The 20102-nt window shown below is 35.2% G+C and overlaps 1 protein-coding gene across 3 annotated transcripts in view; it reads left to right on the forward strand.

Annotated features, from left to right (window-relative positions):
* The window catches only part of VWA8 (von Willebrand factor A domain containing 8), a 459390-nt gene that overhangs the window by 263765 nt on the left and 175523 nt on the right, over window positions 1-20102 (forward strand). For all 3 annotated transcript variants that reach the window (XM_053665428.1, XM_053665429.1, XM_053665427.1), the window contains 2 exons: window positions 16348-16456; window positions 18368-18506. In XM_053665428.1, the coding sequence (XP_053521403.1) occupies window positions 16348-16456; window positions 18368-18506 (248 nt within the window). The remainder of the gene's footprint in view (window positions 1-16347; window positions 16457-18367; window positions 18507-20102) is intronic.

A 20102-nucleotide genomic window follows, 5' to 3' on the forward strand; every position in this document is an offset into this window, starting at 1 on the left:
TGTCAGTTTCTAACATGTAAAGCTTTCTGAAGGACACTATTTTACTCATTGATCAGCAGTGTTTATGGCCATTTTGGAACTAGTTTGGTAATTTAATAGGTATGGTATATCTTCTATATTAGAATGTTCAAAAATTTTCTTTCATGTGTAAACTTATTACTGCTCATCTTTTTTTTAATTTTTAAATACTGTGTTTTGCCATGTTTAATGCATATCCACATTTTTATAGATTTTTTTTCTGAATGGCCCAAACTTTCAGGAAAAAAAATATCTTTCATTTTAATTTTTTAATCCAATTATTTATTTATTTATATTTAGAAAAAAACTGATTATCATATTAAAGGAAATTATTTTGCATACAGATATTGTTATTGTTTTCTAGAGTTGGGCTTTTAATGCATAAACATAAATAAAAGAATAAAAACCATTTACATAGGTATGGAATTAGTAGTACCCATGTATAATGTGCATCCTTATTTTTCTCAAAAAGTTGAGCAAAAAAGTAGTCATTATATACAATAAAATATGGTAAACTATATCTTTATTTTCAACTGGAAATAAAATGGTTTTTATTACCTTTAACAAGGTTATAGTTAGAATTCTAGCTTCTTGGAAACCAGATTTGTGATTTTAAAAATAACTTTTTTTGCACAATTTGGAGTAATAATTAAAATACATATTAGTTGGTTAGATCAATCAAAAAAATTGTTGGCAATTTTATTTTGTAAGGAAGACAGCTGAAATGATTTAACTTATTTATTACTGTCCTCAGTTCTAAAATGACAAATTGTTGCCATGGCAAGTTAATTTCAACTCTAGCACTTACAAGTGGAGGCAAAAGTACATTGAGCCTGGAAACAAGATGGTCATACTGTGCCTAAGATGGGGATGGAAACAACGAGTAGTCTACCCACAGCACACAGCTAAAAATAGACTTACAGCAGATGTGGAGGATGAGGGAATTTTCCCCTTGGGGTGGAGATAATAGTAAATGACAGTTTGCACATTCAAAATATTTCCCTCATTTGTTAATTGCAATGTCTTCAGTCACTCAGAAGTACTGGCATCGTTTTGTCACCCTTTAGTAAAATCTACAGGTTCCATATTTCTATTTCTATCAAATTATCAGCCTTTTTCTTTCAGAGGGTAGTATGGTAAGTTGAACAAAGCAATGGCCGGCTAATTAAGTAGTTAATAGTACTTTCAACCTGCATGCCTGGCTCAGGGAGAAACAGATTTTATCCTCTTGGTAAAACAAGAGCATTTTGTTTTAGATACCATAGTCAGGCAACTTATCATTTAATTAGGACATTTTTGAGAATGGAATGGGGTGCTATTAATAATAAATGTGTAAAAAGAGATATAAAATAAGACTGTCCTAGTGAGTCCAGAATATATGGTCATCTTCATAAGGTTAATAAGGTTCCTTCCTATTCTAACATCCATTTTAATGTAATCTTAATTTTCTCTCATCTGCAAAAACTAATAAAAAAGTGAAACTAACACTTTCTTTTTTCTTGTAGAATAGCACAGTTTTAATAGTAATCACATAGACCTCTTCAGATTTAAAGTTGTCCCCATGCAGTCTTATGATTTACTTTGACTTCTCTAGACCTTTTGTTGAGCCTTTCACTTCACTAGCTTTTCCTTAAACCAGTTCTTCGAGGCTCCTCCTTCCCACCTGTCCTGACACTCTTAGTCAGATAGGTCCACCTTGGACTTCTGTTCCTAAGGAAGAAGGATAAAGTGTTTTAAATACTGTTAATATTATTTTGCTCTGAATAAAAATATTTTTGCCAAAACCTATTATTTTCTTGTTCTGTAATGCAACCACAGTGCTTCCTGAATGGGAGCAAACTTATACTGAGTCCAGAATAAAATACTCACATCCCCACTTAAGATGTGGATGGAGAAATAGTTGGCCACTTACGGCCTCTAAGTAAAAAGAGACATTAGGCAGATGCTCTGGAAGAGGGAAGTTTTCCTGGGGGGCAGATGATACTAGACCACTGTTTGTACAGTCTTATACAGCACCTCCTTCCTCAGCAAAAATCAGAATATACTTTGGCCATTCAATGATGTTCCATTAATTGCTCTTTAATAAAATTCCCGAAGAGAGATGCTGTCACTTTCCCTTTTGTTCTCCTAAATAGTGCAGTAACGGAATGTATGTCAGTCTCTGCACATTTTTAAAAGGTCCACTGTGATATTCTGTGGTGAACATGACTTTCCTTTACTAAACCTTTGCTAAACCTAGTACTTCTGGCCAAGTCTGACTGGGTGATTATTTTTCCATGTCTGATCACTCCCTAATGTTAACTCTTCTTCCCGATCTGTGGTATATTTCCAGATCTTAGTACTGCGATCAGAATTGGCTACCTACACCCCCACATTGCATTTGTGCCTGCCCACTGTTACTTCCTGGGGTTTTTAAAAAATTCCCTTTTAAGTTTCTAATATATGGGAAAGGATATGCCAAAGAGAAGTGAATATAACCAAATGAGGCTCATTGGTAAAAATTTAGACAGAAATAGGAAGATTAGGGTTAAAAACTGAACTCTTAAGAAAATAATCAACCATGTGTCTCAAGTTCTGTAATGGCATAATTAATAAAATACATTTAAAAAATTTTAAAAAATAATCGGAACTCTTGACTTTAAAATGTCACTTTTGAGAAAAAAGAATGCACACACATGTAATTAGGTCCCAGCACCCAACCAAAAGTATATAGATTATCTACTGTAGCAAATATAGATATAAATTTTAAAGCAAACTTTGCTTCTTTTTCCCTCTAATGAGCTTTTATTTCTGAAGTTTGTTTTATTTACAACTAAACATACTGCTAGCCCATTAACTTTCCCAAGTTTAAATGTGTTTTCAGAGTGATGTACGAACTCTAACATTTTAGGAAAACATTTGTTTTAAAGGAAGAAAAACATCCTGTTTTATTTCTACCTCCATTTTAAGTGATTTATACAATATTTTATCTTGAATTTTGTATGCTACCCTCAAACTGAGAGTTGCTAAGAAGAAAGAATTGTCATTGCATAAATTTGCAATGAAATATACTCTACCTCTAAATATATTAATTAATAACAATAATGATAATGGTAATATAAACACATAAATAGCTGTGTGCCAAGCATACTTCCAAACACTTTCTTTACATGAATTTATATAATTCTCATAACAAACCTATCTATATAATTATTATTGCATTTGTGGATAAGGAGTTTGAGGCACAGAGAGGTTACATCACTTTTCTAAGGTTAAAAAGCTAATAGGACTGAGCTGTAATACACATATTAATTCCAATTCTAAGGACAATATAAGCAGATTGGTATTAAGATGGTAGGCAATTTCTAAGTCAGAGTTATTCTTTAGATACTGAATATTACCAATAGTTAGTTAAAAAGGGCTTTGGGATTTTAGGTAATCTACTGGGAAAGCATCATTGACTGATGTCGTACATGTATAATATATAAGTTCTTATTCTTCAGTGAATTATAATTAATTCAGTTATGTGGGTAGGGGTTAGCCATATGTCACAGTCAAAAGTTAAAAGGTGGATTAATATAGACTTTTGGCACAATAAAGATCATTTTAGAGATCTCTTCATTCCCAATTAAACTGTCTCTTTTTAATTTTTTTTTGACATCATGAGGGATATGAAGTAAAACACATGAGGGATCATGAAATTTTATTTTAGAAAAATAAAATGAGTAAAATAAAGTGAATTCATGAATAAAAATTCTAGAAAACTGTTTTTGACTATCATATGGAAGAAGCATAATGACCATCATTGCTTTCTAGTTAGGAACACAAAAGCAGTTTATAGAATCTTTCAAAGGTTGTAGTCATTTTGTAATAAATCAAACATACGGAGAAATTATCTCTACTTTCTGAAGTTATCTTTATGTATTTTATTCTCTCCCTGTCTTCCATAAGAGGCACACATGTCTATTTAAATGATCATCCTTCTTATTCCAAATTCTTTGTCCTCAGCTCTTATTTCTTTTTTGATGCCACCTTATCTATTTGTAAGCCACTTTCATTTTTCTTCCCCAAAGCATTTATTGCCTATTTGTCACTGGCAAACTGCATATAACATACCAATCATTTCCTTGTATCAATCAAGTAGAATAAAAAATCAGAGGAAATTAAAAAGTTTTACCATGTAGGATTTTTTTGTGATGCATATTTACTAAAGGAAAAATGAATTTCCATTTAAATATAAAATAAATTAGGGAAAACACCTATAGTTCCACCATCTGAAGATAACTAGTTTCAAATTCCTCTAGATATTATCTTATGATTCTATGTGTTACTTCATACACTGAGAAATATTTCCGTCCAGGGTTTTTTGTTTGATTGTTTGCTGAATTTTTCTTCCTAATAGAAGAGACATATCCTTCAAAGGATGTTCTTTTCAAAACATTTTATTCTGAAGAATCTTTCTTGAAAAGAAATTGATCTCTAATGACTTAGAGTACAAATGACACTGCTCCCCAACCCTACTTTCTTCTTCATTCTCCTTGAGATTTGAAGCCTTAGATATTTAGTGTACACATACTAAACAGATTCATAAAGTACATACAGTACTCTCACAAGGAATAAAAATATTAATATCAATGCTTTGTGTCATTATGCACATTTTTAAATCTCATTATCCTTTTCAAACATAGAAAAATGCTGTTGTTAAGGCGGCACTGCTAAAAATGACTGTCATGTGAGACTTTAAAAGTGTCCCTTAGCTTGTAAAGAAGCAGTAACGGAGTCTTAAAACTACTCTTCAACCTCTGGCCAAGATGGAGGCCTAGATAGACATGCTTCACCTCCTTGCACAAGAATAAGAAGGATAAAAACCAATCTAAAAACAAAAAATAACCAGAACTGCCAGAAAATTGAACTGTATGAAAGTCCAACAACAAAGGAGCTAAAGAAGAAACGTTCATCCAGATGGTTAGGAGGGGTGGAGACGGGAAGCCGGGGCAGAGAGGATGCACCTCGAGGCAATGGTGCCATAGCCAGTGGAATGGGTGGTCTCACATTCACATGCAGCAGATATAAACTTGGAGCAACAACTGGGGAGCAAGTAATCCCACCCCTGGTCCAGAGGCACAGCACAGTGTTCCAGCACTGGGAAAATAAAGCCTCATAACCTCTGGTTGTAAAAACCAGTGAGGGTTGCAGCTGTGGAAGAAACTGCCAGTCTCTCAGGAAAGTCCATCTAAAGGGCCCACAGGGTCCTAGAATATATACAAACCACCCACTTGGGGAATCAGCACAAGAATATCACCTAGAAGGTCTCCAGTCACTTACTAGAAGTGGGGGAAGTAACTAAAAATGGGGTGAGAGCCAAGCAAGCAGCATTGTTCCCTCTCTGACTCCTCCCCCACATACAGAGGCACAAAGCAGTGAAGTGGGTTGCCCTGACCTGGTGGATACATAAGGCTCCCCCTCTTACGACATAACAGGTGCACCAGCACAGGGAGTCAGAGCAGTTCTACCTAATACAAAGAAACACAAATAGAGGAGACAAAGAAATACGGCGGAAAAAAAAGAACAGGTCAAAATTCCAGAAGAAGAACTAAGCGACACAGAGATAGCCAACCTATCAGATGCATAGTTCAAAACACAGGATGCTCAGACAAATGATTGAGTACAGCCACAAAATAAAGGAATAAGTAAAGGCTATCTAAAGTGAAATAAAGAAAAATATACAGGGAACTAAGAGCAAAGATAAGGAAGCCAGGATTCAAATCAGTGATTTGAAACAAAAGAAAGAAAGAAACATTCACCTGGATCAGAAAGAAGAAACAAGAATTTGAAAAAATGAGGAGAGGCTTAGGAACCTCTGAGACAACTTCAAACGTGTCAACATCTGAATCATAGAGGTGCCAGAGGAGAAGAGGAAGAGGAAGAATTTGAAAATTTATTTGAAAAAATAATAAAAGAAAACTTTCCTAATTTGGTGAAGGAAATAGACATACAATTCCAAGAAGTACAGAGAGTTCTAAACAGGTGGACCTAAAGAGGGCCACACCAAGACACATCATAATTAAAATGCCAAAGCTTAAAGATAAAGAGAGAATCTTAAAAGTATTGAGAGAAAAGAAGTCACCTACAAAGGAGTTCCCATAAGACTATCAGCTGATTTCTCAAAAGAAACTTTGCAGGCAAGAAGGGACTGGCAAGAAGTATTCAAAGTGATAAAAAGCAAGGACCTACATCCAAGAACACTCTATCCAGAAAAGCTATCATTTAGAATGGAGGGTAGCAAAAATGCTTCCCAGATAAGGTAAAATTAAAGGAGTTCATCATCACCAAGCCCTTATTTTTTAAAATCAATTTAAAAAAAGATTTTATTTATTTATTTTTAGACAGAGGAGAAGGGAGGGAGAAAGAGAGGGAGAGAAACATCAATCTGTAGTTGCCTCTCACACACTTCCCACTGGAGGCCTGGCCCGCAACCGAGGCATGTGCCCTTACTTGTGATCAAACTGGCAACCTTTGCGGTCAAACCACTGAGCCATACCAGCCAGTGCCATCACCAAGCCCTTATTATGTGAAATGATAAAGGGACTTAACTAAGAAATAGAAGATCAAAACTATGAACAGTAAAATGACAACAAACTCAAAACTATCAACAACTGAATCTAAAAAAAAAAAACAACCCCTGAAAAACAAGCAAACAGCTAGAATAGGAACAGAATCATAGAAATGGAGATCACCTGGAGGATTATCAGTGGGGAGGAGGAGGAAGGAAAATGGGGGAAAAGGTACAGGGAATAAGCATAAATGGTAGGTACAAAATAGACAGGGGGAGGATACAAATAGTGTAGGAAATGGAGAAGCCAAAGAACTTATATGTATGACCCATGAACATGAACTAAGGGGGATAATCGCTGGAGGGAATGGGGGCACTGAACAGTGGTGGGCAAAGGGGAAAAAATGGGACACCTGTAGTAACAATCAATAAAATATACTTACTTAAACACTACTCCTCATAAGTCTTCATGACATCTCTATTCCCTCTCTGCTTTCAAGCACTGTGATTTTTAAAAATTTCATTTTCTAAGCAAAATAAGATAATTTTGAATTAACAAGGTCTAGAAACATATTGACAGTTTTTAAATTAAATTTTATTAATATGTTTACATTTCTCTTGTCATTAATGTTATTTGATTAAAAAATAATGTGATAAAAATCAATAAACATATGTATATATGCATATATTACGTACATTTTTTAAAATGTTGTTCAAGTACAATTGTCTCCATTTTCACCCCACCACGCCTCCTACCCCTCCCATCCCCTCCTCCCACCCTCAAACCTACCCACTTTGGCTTTGTCCATGTAACCTTTCTATATGCTCCTTGATGACCTTTCCCCCTTCTGCCTCTACCTCACCACCCTCGTTATCCCCTTCTACCTCCTTCTGCTTACTGTCAGTTTGTTCTTTATTTCAGTGTCTCTGTTTATATTTTGCTTGCTTGTTTGTTTTGTTGATTAGGTTCCACTTTTAGATGACATCATATGGTAATTGTCTTTCACTCCCTGGCTTATTTCACTTAGCATAATGCTTTCCATTTTAAACAACTGGAGAACATAGTGATAGTGTCAATAGTAGTTGCCTTTGAGAGGCCCTGGAAAGGGAAAAAGAGGCCCCAATTTCTGTACTATTTTAATATTCTAATGTGTATTACTTTCTATATTTTATTTTTTAAGTGTCCAAAGATTATCTGGGCACTTGAATTTTTAATTTTGTTTTCATATTTAAATAAAATAAAAAATTTAAGGTAAAGGCTTACTCTGAAATTGCTATTTCTTGCCCCTAGTGCAGCAAAGCTTATGCTACTCTAAAGACATCACATTGGTACCCTTATTAAAGGCAAACAAGTTAACTGATTGACTCAATGGCATTTCAACAAAATGTAAGTTTGACAATTGGTAGATATACCTAGGGAGGTTAGACAACACATTTCTAAAGCAGCAAAAGTGAAAATATTTGATATTTGTCACATGCTTACTAAGGACTCTAAGCACTTCACAAATATTAATTTACTTAAACTATACAACAATCCTATTTTTTCTATTAGGCAGGTTATTTAAAAAATTTTATCACATATTAGATATACAGATGTGTGTGTGATTCTCTTTTACAGATGAAGAAACTGAGTTTCAGGAGACTTTAAATACTTAACAAATTATACAACTACTAAATGACAGGATGAGGGATTCAGCCTCAGATCTGTCTGTCCCAAAACCATCATCATTTTGCTCATTCCACCATGCCATCTGTGCAGTGCTTTCTATGAGAAAAGCAATGCAATACAACACTGGGTTGCAAGATTTTAAAGAGAAAGGAAACTTTGGAACTTGTCAAAGTTCATTTTCCACCATTTGTGGACCTATATCAAACAAAATATGCTTGTAACTTATGTATTAGTGACTAGGCCTATTGTTTTAATCACAGTTTCCTTCAAGTTAATGCCATTTGTTATGGATTCCATAAGAAAATAAAATATACTTTTTATAAGATGGACCAAATTCTCTTAAATATTTTCTCTTGCAATAATAATTTGCTTTTTGCACAATAAAAATTGGTGACATTCACAAATTCCTCAAAATGAGTAGAATTGTTTTTTAAGTTTATTCTATATAGAATCATTTAGTTAGAACTACCATTTTTAAAATCATTCTCATCACTATAGTCAGCTTTAGCAAAGTAATTATAAATTATTGTGCATTTCCTGTGTAGCTGTGATTTGCTTCTAAGTCAGTACAATTTAGAGAGAATTGGCCTGCATTTGGAGGCCAGTTGCTCCTGTGTTCAAACATGGAATGGCTTACCCAAGGGAACATGAGGGTATATCTCCTATAGATTGAGTTCAGACAGACCTGAACCAGTCTTGTTGGGGAAATACTCAGGGGGATTCAAATTTGCAACACTGGATTAAAAAAATCTTTAAATTCTTCCAACTCATAGATTCTATGATTCACTATCCCTAATTAAATTTGGAAGCTAAATAAGCAGTTATTCTTCTGCTTTATACTGGTAACCATTTGTTACTTTATCAGCCAGTGTCAAAAGCATATTTTAATAGAACTCCAGTGAAAGTAGCCAAGATAGTTTTTTCTATTATGAGAAATGTTAGTATCTCATTGCAGCGTGTATTACACAATCATGTTTAGAATTGATCTTTCTCTTTAGAGTAGTGCTATGTTTATTTGCAGACAGAACAGCTTCATCTGTATTGAATGTGTCTTTGAAAGGATATCTGTGCAGAACAGGTTTTCTATGTTAAAAATTTATCTAGTGTAATTGGGACATCAATAGCAACTGCTGCTTCTCTGCCCAAGATTAACCATATGGTCTCCAAAGTACCAGAGGCATTAAAAAGAACATTCACAACCAGAGTCTCTCTTTTTTGATTAATTTCATGAGGTTTATTTTTGAAAATAGGAGTGATTATCAATTTGCTGTTTGTCATTAAATTTTAAGACTCTCAAAGTTTTGTGCCTCTCCTTCCATTTTCCAAACAATTATATGCTAGCATTTTCTTTTTGTATTTTTCTTAGTTTTTAGAAATAAGTTCATAATACTGGTCATGGAGTTCTAAGGTGTCCAATTCCACTCTGTATGACAATTCCCTTTTACTTCATAAAAGAGGTCTTAGTTTTCACATATAAGGTTATATATGTTCCGTTATAACATCTGAGAACTATTATAAGTAGAACAGCAGTGTTAGGTTTCTAGTTTCAGTCTTGGTCCCATATTCTTTTGGTGTATTATGAAGTAGCTTCATAACCATTTCATTTGCTTTCATCAACTTTAATGGGGTTGCAGAAAAAAATTTTAAATATAAACCAATATGTATAGAAAATGCCAAGATCTATGAATCTTTATACTCATCTTAAACAGTCTCATACAATTAACCTTGATCTGTCCATTTGTGATACTTTGTGAAAGCCTGTTACCTGGCTGGATAGAAATCCCCAAACCCCACCTATAGCTTACTCTTTCAGATGCACCTGCAAAGTAGATTGCATCACTGGTTGAGAATCATGCAGTCAGGACACAATGAGGAAGATTTGCCATTGAGGTGAGGGACAGGAGGTAAGATGCTGGCAGTTCTAGTATAACCAAGCATTCACTCATTTAACAAACACTGTTCAGCCCTTTTATGGTAAACACTAGGTAGGGAGTCAGAAGTATAAAGGTGAGGAAGGCTCAATACCTACTTTCAAGGAGGTCACTGTTAATTGGGAAAGCACTCACGTAAAGAGTGACTTGTGTCATGTGAGAGCCACACAAGAGAGAATGAAAATGAGGATTAGTGCCTTCTGACCCAGGGGAGCGTCGGGATAACCAACCCAAATCTTTTAAGGATTACTAGGTGTTCTCCAGGCAAACAAAAGAGGAGAAAAACTACAAGTAGAGTTTTAAGAGGGTGTGGTGCATTTTGGAAATTGCAAATAGTTCAATGACAAAAATTAAGGATTAAGTGAAGTGTGGTAAGGCTAAACAGGAGAGAAGAGTTTGGGAAATCATAGAAAAATTTAAACCAGATTGTGTCATGGTCAGATTCATAATTTGGAAAGACCTTTTGTGGTTTTCTAAAGGAGATAAACTGAAAGGCAGTGAAACTGAAGGCAGGGAAGACCTATGGGTACAGCTAGAAGAATCTGATGCTGTGAACTATGGGGCTTACACTGTCACAGTGAGAATGAAAAGGGACATGAGAGATATTTAGGTGGCAAAACGGATGGACTCTGAGTGTCAGAGATCCATTGAGTGAGCTGTAAGCCTCCCCCCAGTGAACTGACAGTCTGGTTGAGACAGCATGTAAACTACAACCTTGTTATGCAATGTTATATTCAAAGCTACATTCACAGTAGGGTTCCCATTCACATTCTTTCAGTCCTTGTGAGAAAGAAATACAGTTTTTTTTTCTCCCCCTGGGAAAATTTACAACTGGAAGAGTTTTAGTCCCAGTCATTTTTAATGTGGACAATTAGAAAAAGAAAGAATTTAAGATTAAAAAATACTTAAATGTGGTTAATAAAGCAGATGGCAGAAAAAGAAAAGGTTTTGCGGTGAAACTTGAAGATGAGATCAAGGAAATGCAGGCCCAGAGCTGTAGTCTGGCACCTTCTGTGAGGAGGAGGCAAGCCAGAGCTGTGGAGCAAGCTGACGACATCTGCTTGGATGGAGGGACACTGGGCAGCAGCACTAGCCTGCACAGTGCCCTTTTGGATGTTGGTTGGGTATTAGATTCGAAAAGTGTCAGCTAAGAATAATAGCAAGTTCCCCAAATCTTTTCACATATCATGCATCCAAATTACTCTTCATTTCTGTGGCCTTGACAGGGCTTAGGTGGCAGAGCCGCACAAGTCTAAGTTATAAAGTGGAAGCCATGTGTCCATGCAGAACCAAGAACAGAAAGAAACAACAGACACATCCTCATTCATCAGCAATATGTGAGACTATAGGGGAGGGAGATTCGGAAGTTTCTAGTAAAAAGGAGGTTAACTGGGAATAGTAATACCCATCCATTATTGCTAACTTAAAGTGTTTAAAGGGTATTTTCTATTTTAATTTAGTGTGCTGGGCTTTAAAATTTTTATCTTAAATAAAAATATGAGGAATTTCCTAAATTCACTTGTGACCTTGATCTCAAAAACTTTTATTCTCTATTAGGTCACAAATTTGAAAGTTGCCGATTATATAGAACTCTATCTCACGAGTGCGAATTCACAGCGGTATCCCAGAAGAACAAGAGATGCATTCTTCCCAGAAAGAAGCATGCAAGAGGGATGCAAAGAGAAGTGATATTTGAATTAGGCTTTAAGAATGAGAATTTCATGAAAGACACAATAGCAGAAAGGAATTCTAGACAGAGGTAATGGGCTCATAGAAGCATGACTGTGCATAGCATGTTCAGGACTAGCCAGTAGCCGTTTGAGGTGGCAAAGGTGTAAATTGGCTGTAGTGTGAAAGGAAGGGGTAAGAGCCACAGGTGAGAATATTTTTCTGGGTTATTCTCTTCAGGCCCCAGTAAACTCAGCCGGACAATCCACCTTAATTGGTACTAGAGGTTAAATTTAAAACATTAGAAATGAGTGAGGCCTGCTAAAATTGGAGTTGTTCTTTTTCTTCTCAAAAATGGTAACAATTGGTGGGTTTTTTGAGAGTTAATGGAACTACCCTGAAGGGTTCCTTTATTCCCATGAAAATTAGTAGTTCTTGTGGTAAGGAAATGTTTTAAGAATTGTTGATAATAGGTATGTCAACAACTTCCCATTACATAATGCCCCTAGAAAGATCCAAATCTGTTTCATGTGTTTCTTTCATAGTCCAGAAATAGTACTGGCAAATGTTCAAAGAAGTCAGAAATTTGCCATAACATACTCTTTAAAACCCCCGCTCACCTCTTTATGGAAACAATCTTAGACTAATCCCTTGCATGTCTTTCAGACTGTATTACTTGACTTTGGTGTTCATATGTGTCATGTTATACATGCTTTAAAAAAACTTTTTTTTTGTAACTGTGCAAGAGCTATAATTTGACCTGAGTCATGATTTCAATATTCACCATTCTCATGAAGCGTTAAAATTTTTACTTCCAGATTTTTGTTAATACTTCCACAAAGCATTAAGAAACATCACAAGATATGAATTAAAATACTTCATTGTTTTAAGAAGACATAAATTCATGAATGACAATGAAGATAAAAAGTAGTGCTATTTATAGACCTTAAATTTGTCCTTCTCCCCTTTAAAATTAAATCCAGACACCATTCCTGCTCGAACTTTAACAAAGTTAAACAAAACAAGTGACAGAATCTTAAAACCATGGAAAATACCATTGTTGTTTCAGTCCAATCAGCTGTAACTACTTAAGTCTGGTTGGTATTGGATGACATGTTTTAATAATGGAATATAGGATATTTTGCTAACTGGTTATTAGTTTAGCATTCTCTCCAAGTTAGTGTTGATTATGCTTCAAATTCAAAGCTTGCTCGTGTGTCCAGTTTTAGTGCTTCTCTTTTCCCTTGATTAGTAACTTATTGAAGGGGAAAGAGTTAGTGACCATCTAATTTTTCCACAGATTACTAGGAGGGCTTAGTAGTGGAAAATAAATGAGGGGCTTTGGTTTACTTCAGTTGGCCAGCCTGGAGCCCACTGGAAAAGTCTGGAAGCAACATTTCATGTTACACTGAGCTGCATGAAGCCAGTTTGAGCAACTCCAGAACACTTTGCAAATGTGACTTTTGGTTGTAAGTTGTGAGTGCCCATACATAGCGTCTTATGTGATTTTGGAATAGATTCTATATGGGGTACCTGAACGTCCTTCTCACACCCTGCCAACCAGCTAGTGCTTCTTTTATATGGAACCCAGGCAGTGATGCAGGCCCTGGCTGGCAGGGTCCATGTGTTGTGCCTGCAACGAACAAATTCACACGAACTACAGAAGTCCTGCGGAGAAAAAGGGGTAGCATGGCTAATCTCTAAGTCAGAGAGAGGGCCCTGACCCTTGACTAGACAGGCTTTTATTACTTTTCTGGGTACATTACGCTGAGGATGGTCCTCATTTACTATGCACAGGTTCATTGTAGGTGATTACCTTTTACAGATAACAAAGAATGTTGCTAATTACTTCAAAGAGAAGGGTGTTGCAGATCAAGGGGAAAAGTGGATGAACTGGTTACACTCCATACTTGGGAGGTTCAGCACAGACTTTGGGAAATTAAAGTTATGCAGTAAACATTCCCTGCCTCAATCCAGGGTGAGGGAGTTTTAGCAAAAGCAAGTCTCTTAGCAGCCTAGGTACAACGCAGGCCTGATTCCCTATGGGAAAACCTATCTGTGGGTGTGGGTCCTGTGTGCCAACCTCACTCCCCACTGGCCTTTCCAAGTAGAGACTGGGCTACACTCCCCATACCATGTGGATAGGTTCTTTATAAGGCAGCCTGTAATTCCCATGACTATTTAGAATGAGTTGGCAAGTTAAACCAGATTTAATGAACATCTCTGGAATTGTTAGTAAAAACTAGATGCTCGGTCAAGTTACTTTTTCTCAGATGGATGAAGTGTGTTTTTTTTAGCATCTGTATGACATTTTTATGATTATTAAAGGACATAAGAGATCAATTTTAGGCAACATATTAGCCTATCAATCAAGGATCATTTTTATTAAGCAGTTCTCTGCCTGTTAAGAAACATAGTTAAATTGCAAACTGTATAACTGTTGTCTTCAAAGAATGAGATGTATTTAGAACTTATTATTAAAAGTTAATTTATAAAGCATGCCTGTCTTTTAGGGTACCTATTCAATTGTTAGGTATAGATATTTTTGTTTCGATTGTCTATTTTCACTCCAGAGCACCAAGGTAAGGCAAGGCTATTGAATCTACTACTGACACTCCCCTCTACTCGCTTCAGTGATCACCAGAGACTCCCCAACCTCTAAGGAACCTTGCAGATCTTCCCCTTGATTTCACAAGGGAAGGAATTAACGCTCAGAGACATAAGCCAAATTTTCCTCTCCAAATTCTGCAGATCCAGTTGCTAGAAAAACTAAAACAAGAACCCACGTCTCCAGCATTCTATTGTACTAAGTCTTCTATGCTAAAGGGGAATTAAGTATGTCTCCTTATTTCATTTATCTCCTTAGACATATGGAGACCCAATTCTCCTTTGGTAAACTGCTGAAAGCAAGTGAAGAATAGTTTATTTTCTAAGTAAGGAAAGACCCAGTTTATGAAATGTTTTCAAGATCTTTATTACACTTAATAGAGGGAACACAATAATAATAAGTCCCCTTTCTCAGTGCCCTTTCTACCTCATTTCCAGTAAAACATGAAAGTGAGTGACCAATCAGAACAATTTAAAATATATTTAAGGTGACAGATACAAAAATCACCTACTTCCTATTAAGAGATTTCTGTCAGATGGCATCAGAGAATTTCAATGTAATTTTTTTCTTTTTTGTTAATCATAAATATTCCAAAGGGCCAAAGAGCATATGCTATCAGAATGCTTGAATCTCTTATTTTATGCAAAAAAAAAAGTCTGAGCTTTACATGGTCTTATCAAGCATATGGAAATATTGTGTCAGACTTCTCTTACTGAAAATAAAATGATTTCTAAATATAAATCTGTACTTTTAATCATCATCAAATTCATTCCAAGCATGCATTTCAATTTATAGCTTCATATGCATTATTTTAAAAGAAATTTAATTCTGAATCATTGTTTGCCTTAGCTTATCATGGAATAAGAAATTTATAATGAATTAAATGACAGATTGATGGTTCCTTTTTAAAGATTCAAAGAAAAGATAGTATGATTTAAAAACGAAGACTTTATTCTCAAAAATTTATCTGTGATTTTATACTTTAGCATTGCCATATGTGTTTTTGCAAGTCACTTTATTTAAAGATGATTTTAAATTAAAATGAAATCTAAACTGAAAATAATTTCATTAGAAATCAGGTTAGGAGCTCCCTTGGTGAGTAGAATGACCAAAGTAGCCCTGAGAGGCTTTCTGGGTGCTGTTGATGCTCTGTATCTTTGGGTACTCGTATGTTGAGGAGTAAGTGACACATTTATGGGAATGTTTCTGTATTTACTATTTCAATTGAAAGTATAAAAAATTAGGTGCTAAAATAGAGTCTATGAGACATGCCTTCTTCAACTTACAAACATGTGACTGGTAGTATTGTATACTATTTATTTTTCCATTCCAAATTTAAAAGAATATACTAAAAATTGATAGATTACTCCTCCCCCCCCCCCAAATCTTTTCTAAGCTCTGCTGGGAATTTGGATGTCAAATTGCTAAATATTTTACCAACTCAAGAAAAAAAATATGTAGTCAATTATATTTGTCATAAAGGTAAAAACAATAGTATTTTTATCTTCTGAGTTTTTGAAATGTGGAATCTTTTTTTGAAGTGCATTTTAAATAAACATGGTTTTATAGACTTTTTAAAAAAGATTTTATTTATTTATTTTTAGAGGGGAAGGGAAGGAGAGAGGGAGAGAAATATCAATGTATGGTTGCCTCTCATGTGTCCCCTGGTGGGAATTGGCCTGCAACCCAGGCATGTGCCATGACTGGGAATCGAACTGTGATCGTTTGATTCGCAGGCTCGTGCTCAATCCACTGAGCTACACCATCCAGGGCTGGTTTTATAGACTTTTAATAAAGTGAAAACAAATTCTAAGTAAACCATTCTTCAAGTTTATTTGTGTAGATGATAATAGATGGCTCATTATGTTTTCCTATGACTAAAACAAAAAGGAATGTTTACTTTTTAAATCATCCTTGACAGATTGCCTCTGCCCGAGCAGACGTTCATGGGCTACTGGACAATTGGCCAGTCAAGAAGTGGAATGCAAAAACTGTTGTGTCCAGCAGAAACTCATCATATAGACATAAAGGTTGATGTTATTTCTTCATTAAAATATTGAATGTTCTTTTACTGTTCAAAAGAAAAAGTGGAAATGTTCAGTGGTAGGTCAAGGAAGCATATCTTTATTTATGGTGCCCATTTCCAAGGAATGTATTGAGATTTCCAACCAACTGCCTAGGGACTTATCTTTGTAAACAATTTTCACAAACAAAATGGGAAGACAACCCACTGAATGGGAGTACATATTCACCAATACATTTGTAAGGGGTTAGTATCCCCCCAAAATATTGAATGTTACAGATTTTTATATATCTTTACTAGATAAAATTCATACAAGCTCAGAAATGTCTGGTTCTGATGTTATTTAGGATTTGATTTAACATCTGCTGTAATTCTCAAGCCAGTCTGGCCTCTGAGGGACTCATTTTAGGCATTTGATAATGGTCAGTAGAATTCCTTAAAGTTAACTTGTATTTTGGGGAAATTGTGTATCTTGTATGTTATCCTAGGACAGGGTCCTAGGATATTACTCCATGATATTCATATTCATGTAAAAAGGTAAAGGAAAGGAGTATCAGTCACTAGTTGGTCTATGTATTTCAAGCAAAAACGGATTTACTGTAGGGAATTAGATGCTTATAAAATCATTACAAAGGGCAGGAGGGACAAAAGTGTAGGGGCCACCACTGGACTTTTAGTTTCAAGATCACTGTTTCTGTTTCTGCTACCATCCATGTTGCTGAGAGCTACACAGTAAAAAGAGATCAGCGAACTTTTTCTGTAAAAAATTAGGCAGTAAATATTTTAGGCTTTATGGCTATACAGATTCTGTCACAACTATTCAACTCTGCCATGGTAACATAATAGCAGCCTTAGACAATACATTAACAAATGAGTGTGTCTGTGTTCCAGTACAATTTCACTTACAAAAGCAGCCAGTGTGCCAGACTTGCCTTGTGGGCCACAGTGCATCAGTGCCTGCAGTAGAGCATAGAATCTAACTGTTCATATTTGTCAGAGACTTCTTGTCAACTACAACTGCAGGAAGTTGACTTCCACCTCTTCTGCCTTCCAAATCTCATGCAAGTGCATTTTATTGGCAGAACCTAAATCACATCTGGAACCCTTGCTGCAAGGGAGTATAAGGAATGTAGTTTCTAGTCTTCCTGCTCCTGAGATAGGGACTAATCCCAAAGGGTGAGAGGAGCATGGAAGCCTCAATAGTAAATATCTAACCAAAATATATTTGAATAATTAAGGACTGACTGGAAGGCATACAAATCATTGAAATTTTAGTTACATCTATATAATCCTTCCAGGACATCATATCTAAGTACCCTGCACTAATACTAATCATATTATTAAATTCGTTCCTCTGCTTATATTTCTATTGAATGATATTTACCATGTGTGAAATATTGTACCTTTTATACTTAACATTAGTGGTTATTGGGAAGTTGTTTTTAATTTCAATTGTCATTGTTTTTTATATTTTATTTCTAAGACCCAGGTTTAGCCATTACATTCTATGTAATGATGCAGTAATCGTTCTTTACAATGGAATTATATCAGGTGCTGGTTCATTGATTTACAAATTATTCTCCTTGTTTGGACTTCTCTAGGTCCCAATAATTGGAGTTCAAAAGTTGCTCTTGCCTTAGAAAGAAATGAAATGAGAAATAGTGTGGGATTTTACATATGGCATATTTTATGAGTAAAATGAAAAAGTAAGAAATTAAATAACAGCACATGTGGAAACATTTATAATGCCATTTTATGTTGTTATTATTATTGTTATAAGTACCAAGCCAATTGATAAAATAAGAAGAGATACATCATGATATTATTTGAATTTAAATTCTATATTTTGGAAGAACTATCACTTTTCTACATTGGTAACTACCCAAATTTCTTAACTCAAATAACTACTTAATTATAGGGCCCAGCACTTATAAACATACAGGAGTATCCAATAGAAAGGCATGAAGGAAGATCTCAAACCTTCACTGAAGAATGTGCCTCCTGGAAGTTGCCGTTGGATGAAATTAACATAATCTGTGACGTTGCTATATCACATGGTATGTCAGTTTATTCATTTGATTATTTTTTCCATCATGCATTGGTTTTTTAAAAGGTGGGATTCTAGATATCAAGAAGTCCATAGAGTCTATGGCATAGACTCAGTAACTGTCATTCTTGGATTGGATAGCAATTAGGTATAATTTAAAACTCATTTCCTATAACAACCTAACAAAATACTGTTGTGGAACCGACATAAGCACTGCTAAGTCTGTATGCATGTGTCTGTTTCTCATTACAATTGTAGCACAAAGTTAAACACACCCAGGCATGTGCTAAAAATAGAAGGGAAAAAGGAAAAGGAGAAACATTGAATTTTTTGGCTGGGATTCCAGTTTGGTGATTGCATGAACCACGGAAGCAGGGCTGGAATGATTTGCAGTCATTAAACTTCTCATTGTAAAGGATGGCAAAGAAAGGATGTGAACCTTTGGTGTCTACATTTCTGGACTGTTGCCATTACCTACTGATTCATGCAATGTGCCCTGGTACAATTATTTTGGCAGAAGCTTTTCAATTAATGGCAATTATTAAAATGATGTAAACAGAAGTGAAAACGGGGAAGTTGTCTCTAACAACTAAGATGGGGATTGTTTAAGTGAACATTTATATGCAAGTTTTGTTCCTTTAAGTTCTATAGATATTGTTTATTCCTAAAATCAGCTATGTTGAATAAAAATACACACTTTGAAAATGTACAGGGTTTTTTTTGTTGTTGTTGTTAACGGATTGGTGCTTTTATTAGTAGAGAGTAAGTATGGATTTTTGGGATATGGTGTAAACTTTGGCCTTTGTCTCATATTTAGAGATTGTAATTAAGCATGCTGTGAGCCTGTGTTTCATTGCCTGTGACAGGCTTCACTAATCAGGTGCAGCACTTTTCTCATTAAACCTTGTCACAGTTCTCAGCAAACATTCCAGGCAGCTGCTACCAGTTAGTCAGAACTGGCCCTTAAAATATGAAGCTCCTTTTCTGTCCTGTATATAATTTAACTCTTTACTTCAGTAATGTCCACATTTGCAAACTGAGTTTTTTGTTGTTTTCTTGTTTTTTACTTATTCTGTATTTGTAATACAAAATACATTTTGTAATACATTTTCTTGCATTAAAATCAGATGATACAGCTATAACTATAGATATAGATAGATATGTTTGAGCCAAAGACCACACATCACTTAATGCTTGCAAATTGAGAGACCAGTTAATAAATGTAACTGCATTTGTGTTAATAGTTTTACTCTATTCCCTGGTAGCTTATACTGTGTGCAAAAGTACTCAGTAAATGCTGAGGTGAACTGATTTGTGCTGATAATGGAAACATTAAAAAGATTTTTAAATTATAAATTATGTAGTTCTATCTGATATTTGGAACTATAACAGAACCAGTCTCCTAAATAATGTCTTCTTCTGCAGTTTCCAATGATTTATGTTTCTTATCAATGTTAGCTATTTTATTTAAAATTTCTATATCATTGTATATAATATTTGGTCTTTGTAGATGTGGCACACACACACAAACAATATATGTTTACATATGCCCCAAATTTTCTAGGATAATTCCAAATGTTACATCTTGGCATACAAGGCTTGTCCA

This window comes from Artibeus jamaicensis, unplaced genomic scaffold, assembly GCF_021234435.1.
Source record: "Artibeus jamaicensis isolate MK-2021 breed Jamaican fruit bat unplaced genomic scaffold, CSHL_Jam_final contig_414, whole genome shotgun sequence".
Taxonomy (NCBI): Eukaryota; Metazoa; Chordata; class Mammalia; order Chiroptera; family Phyllostomidae; genus Artibeus; species Artibeus jamaicensis.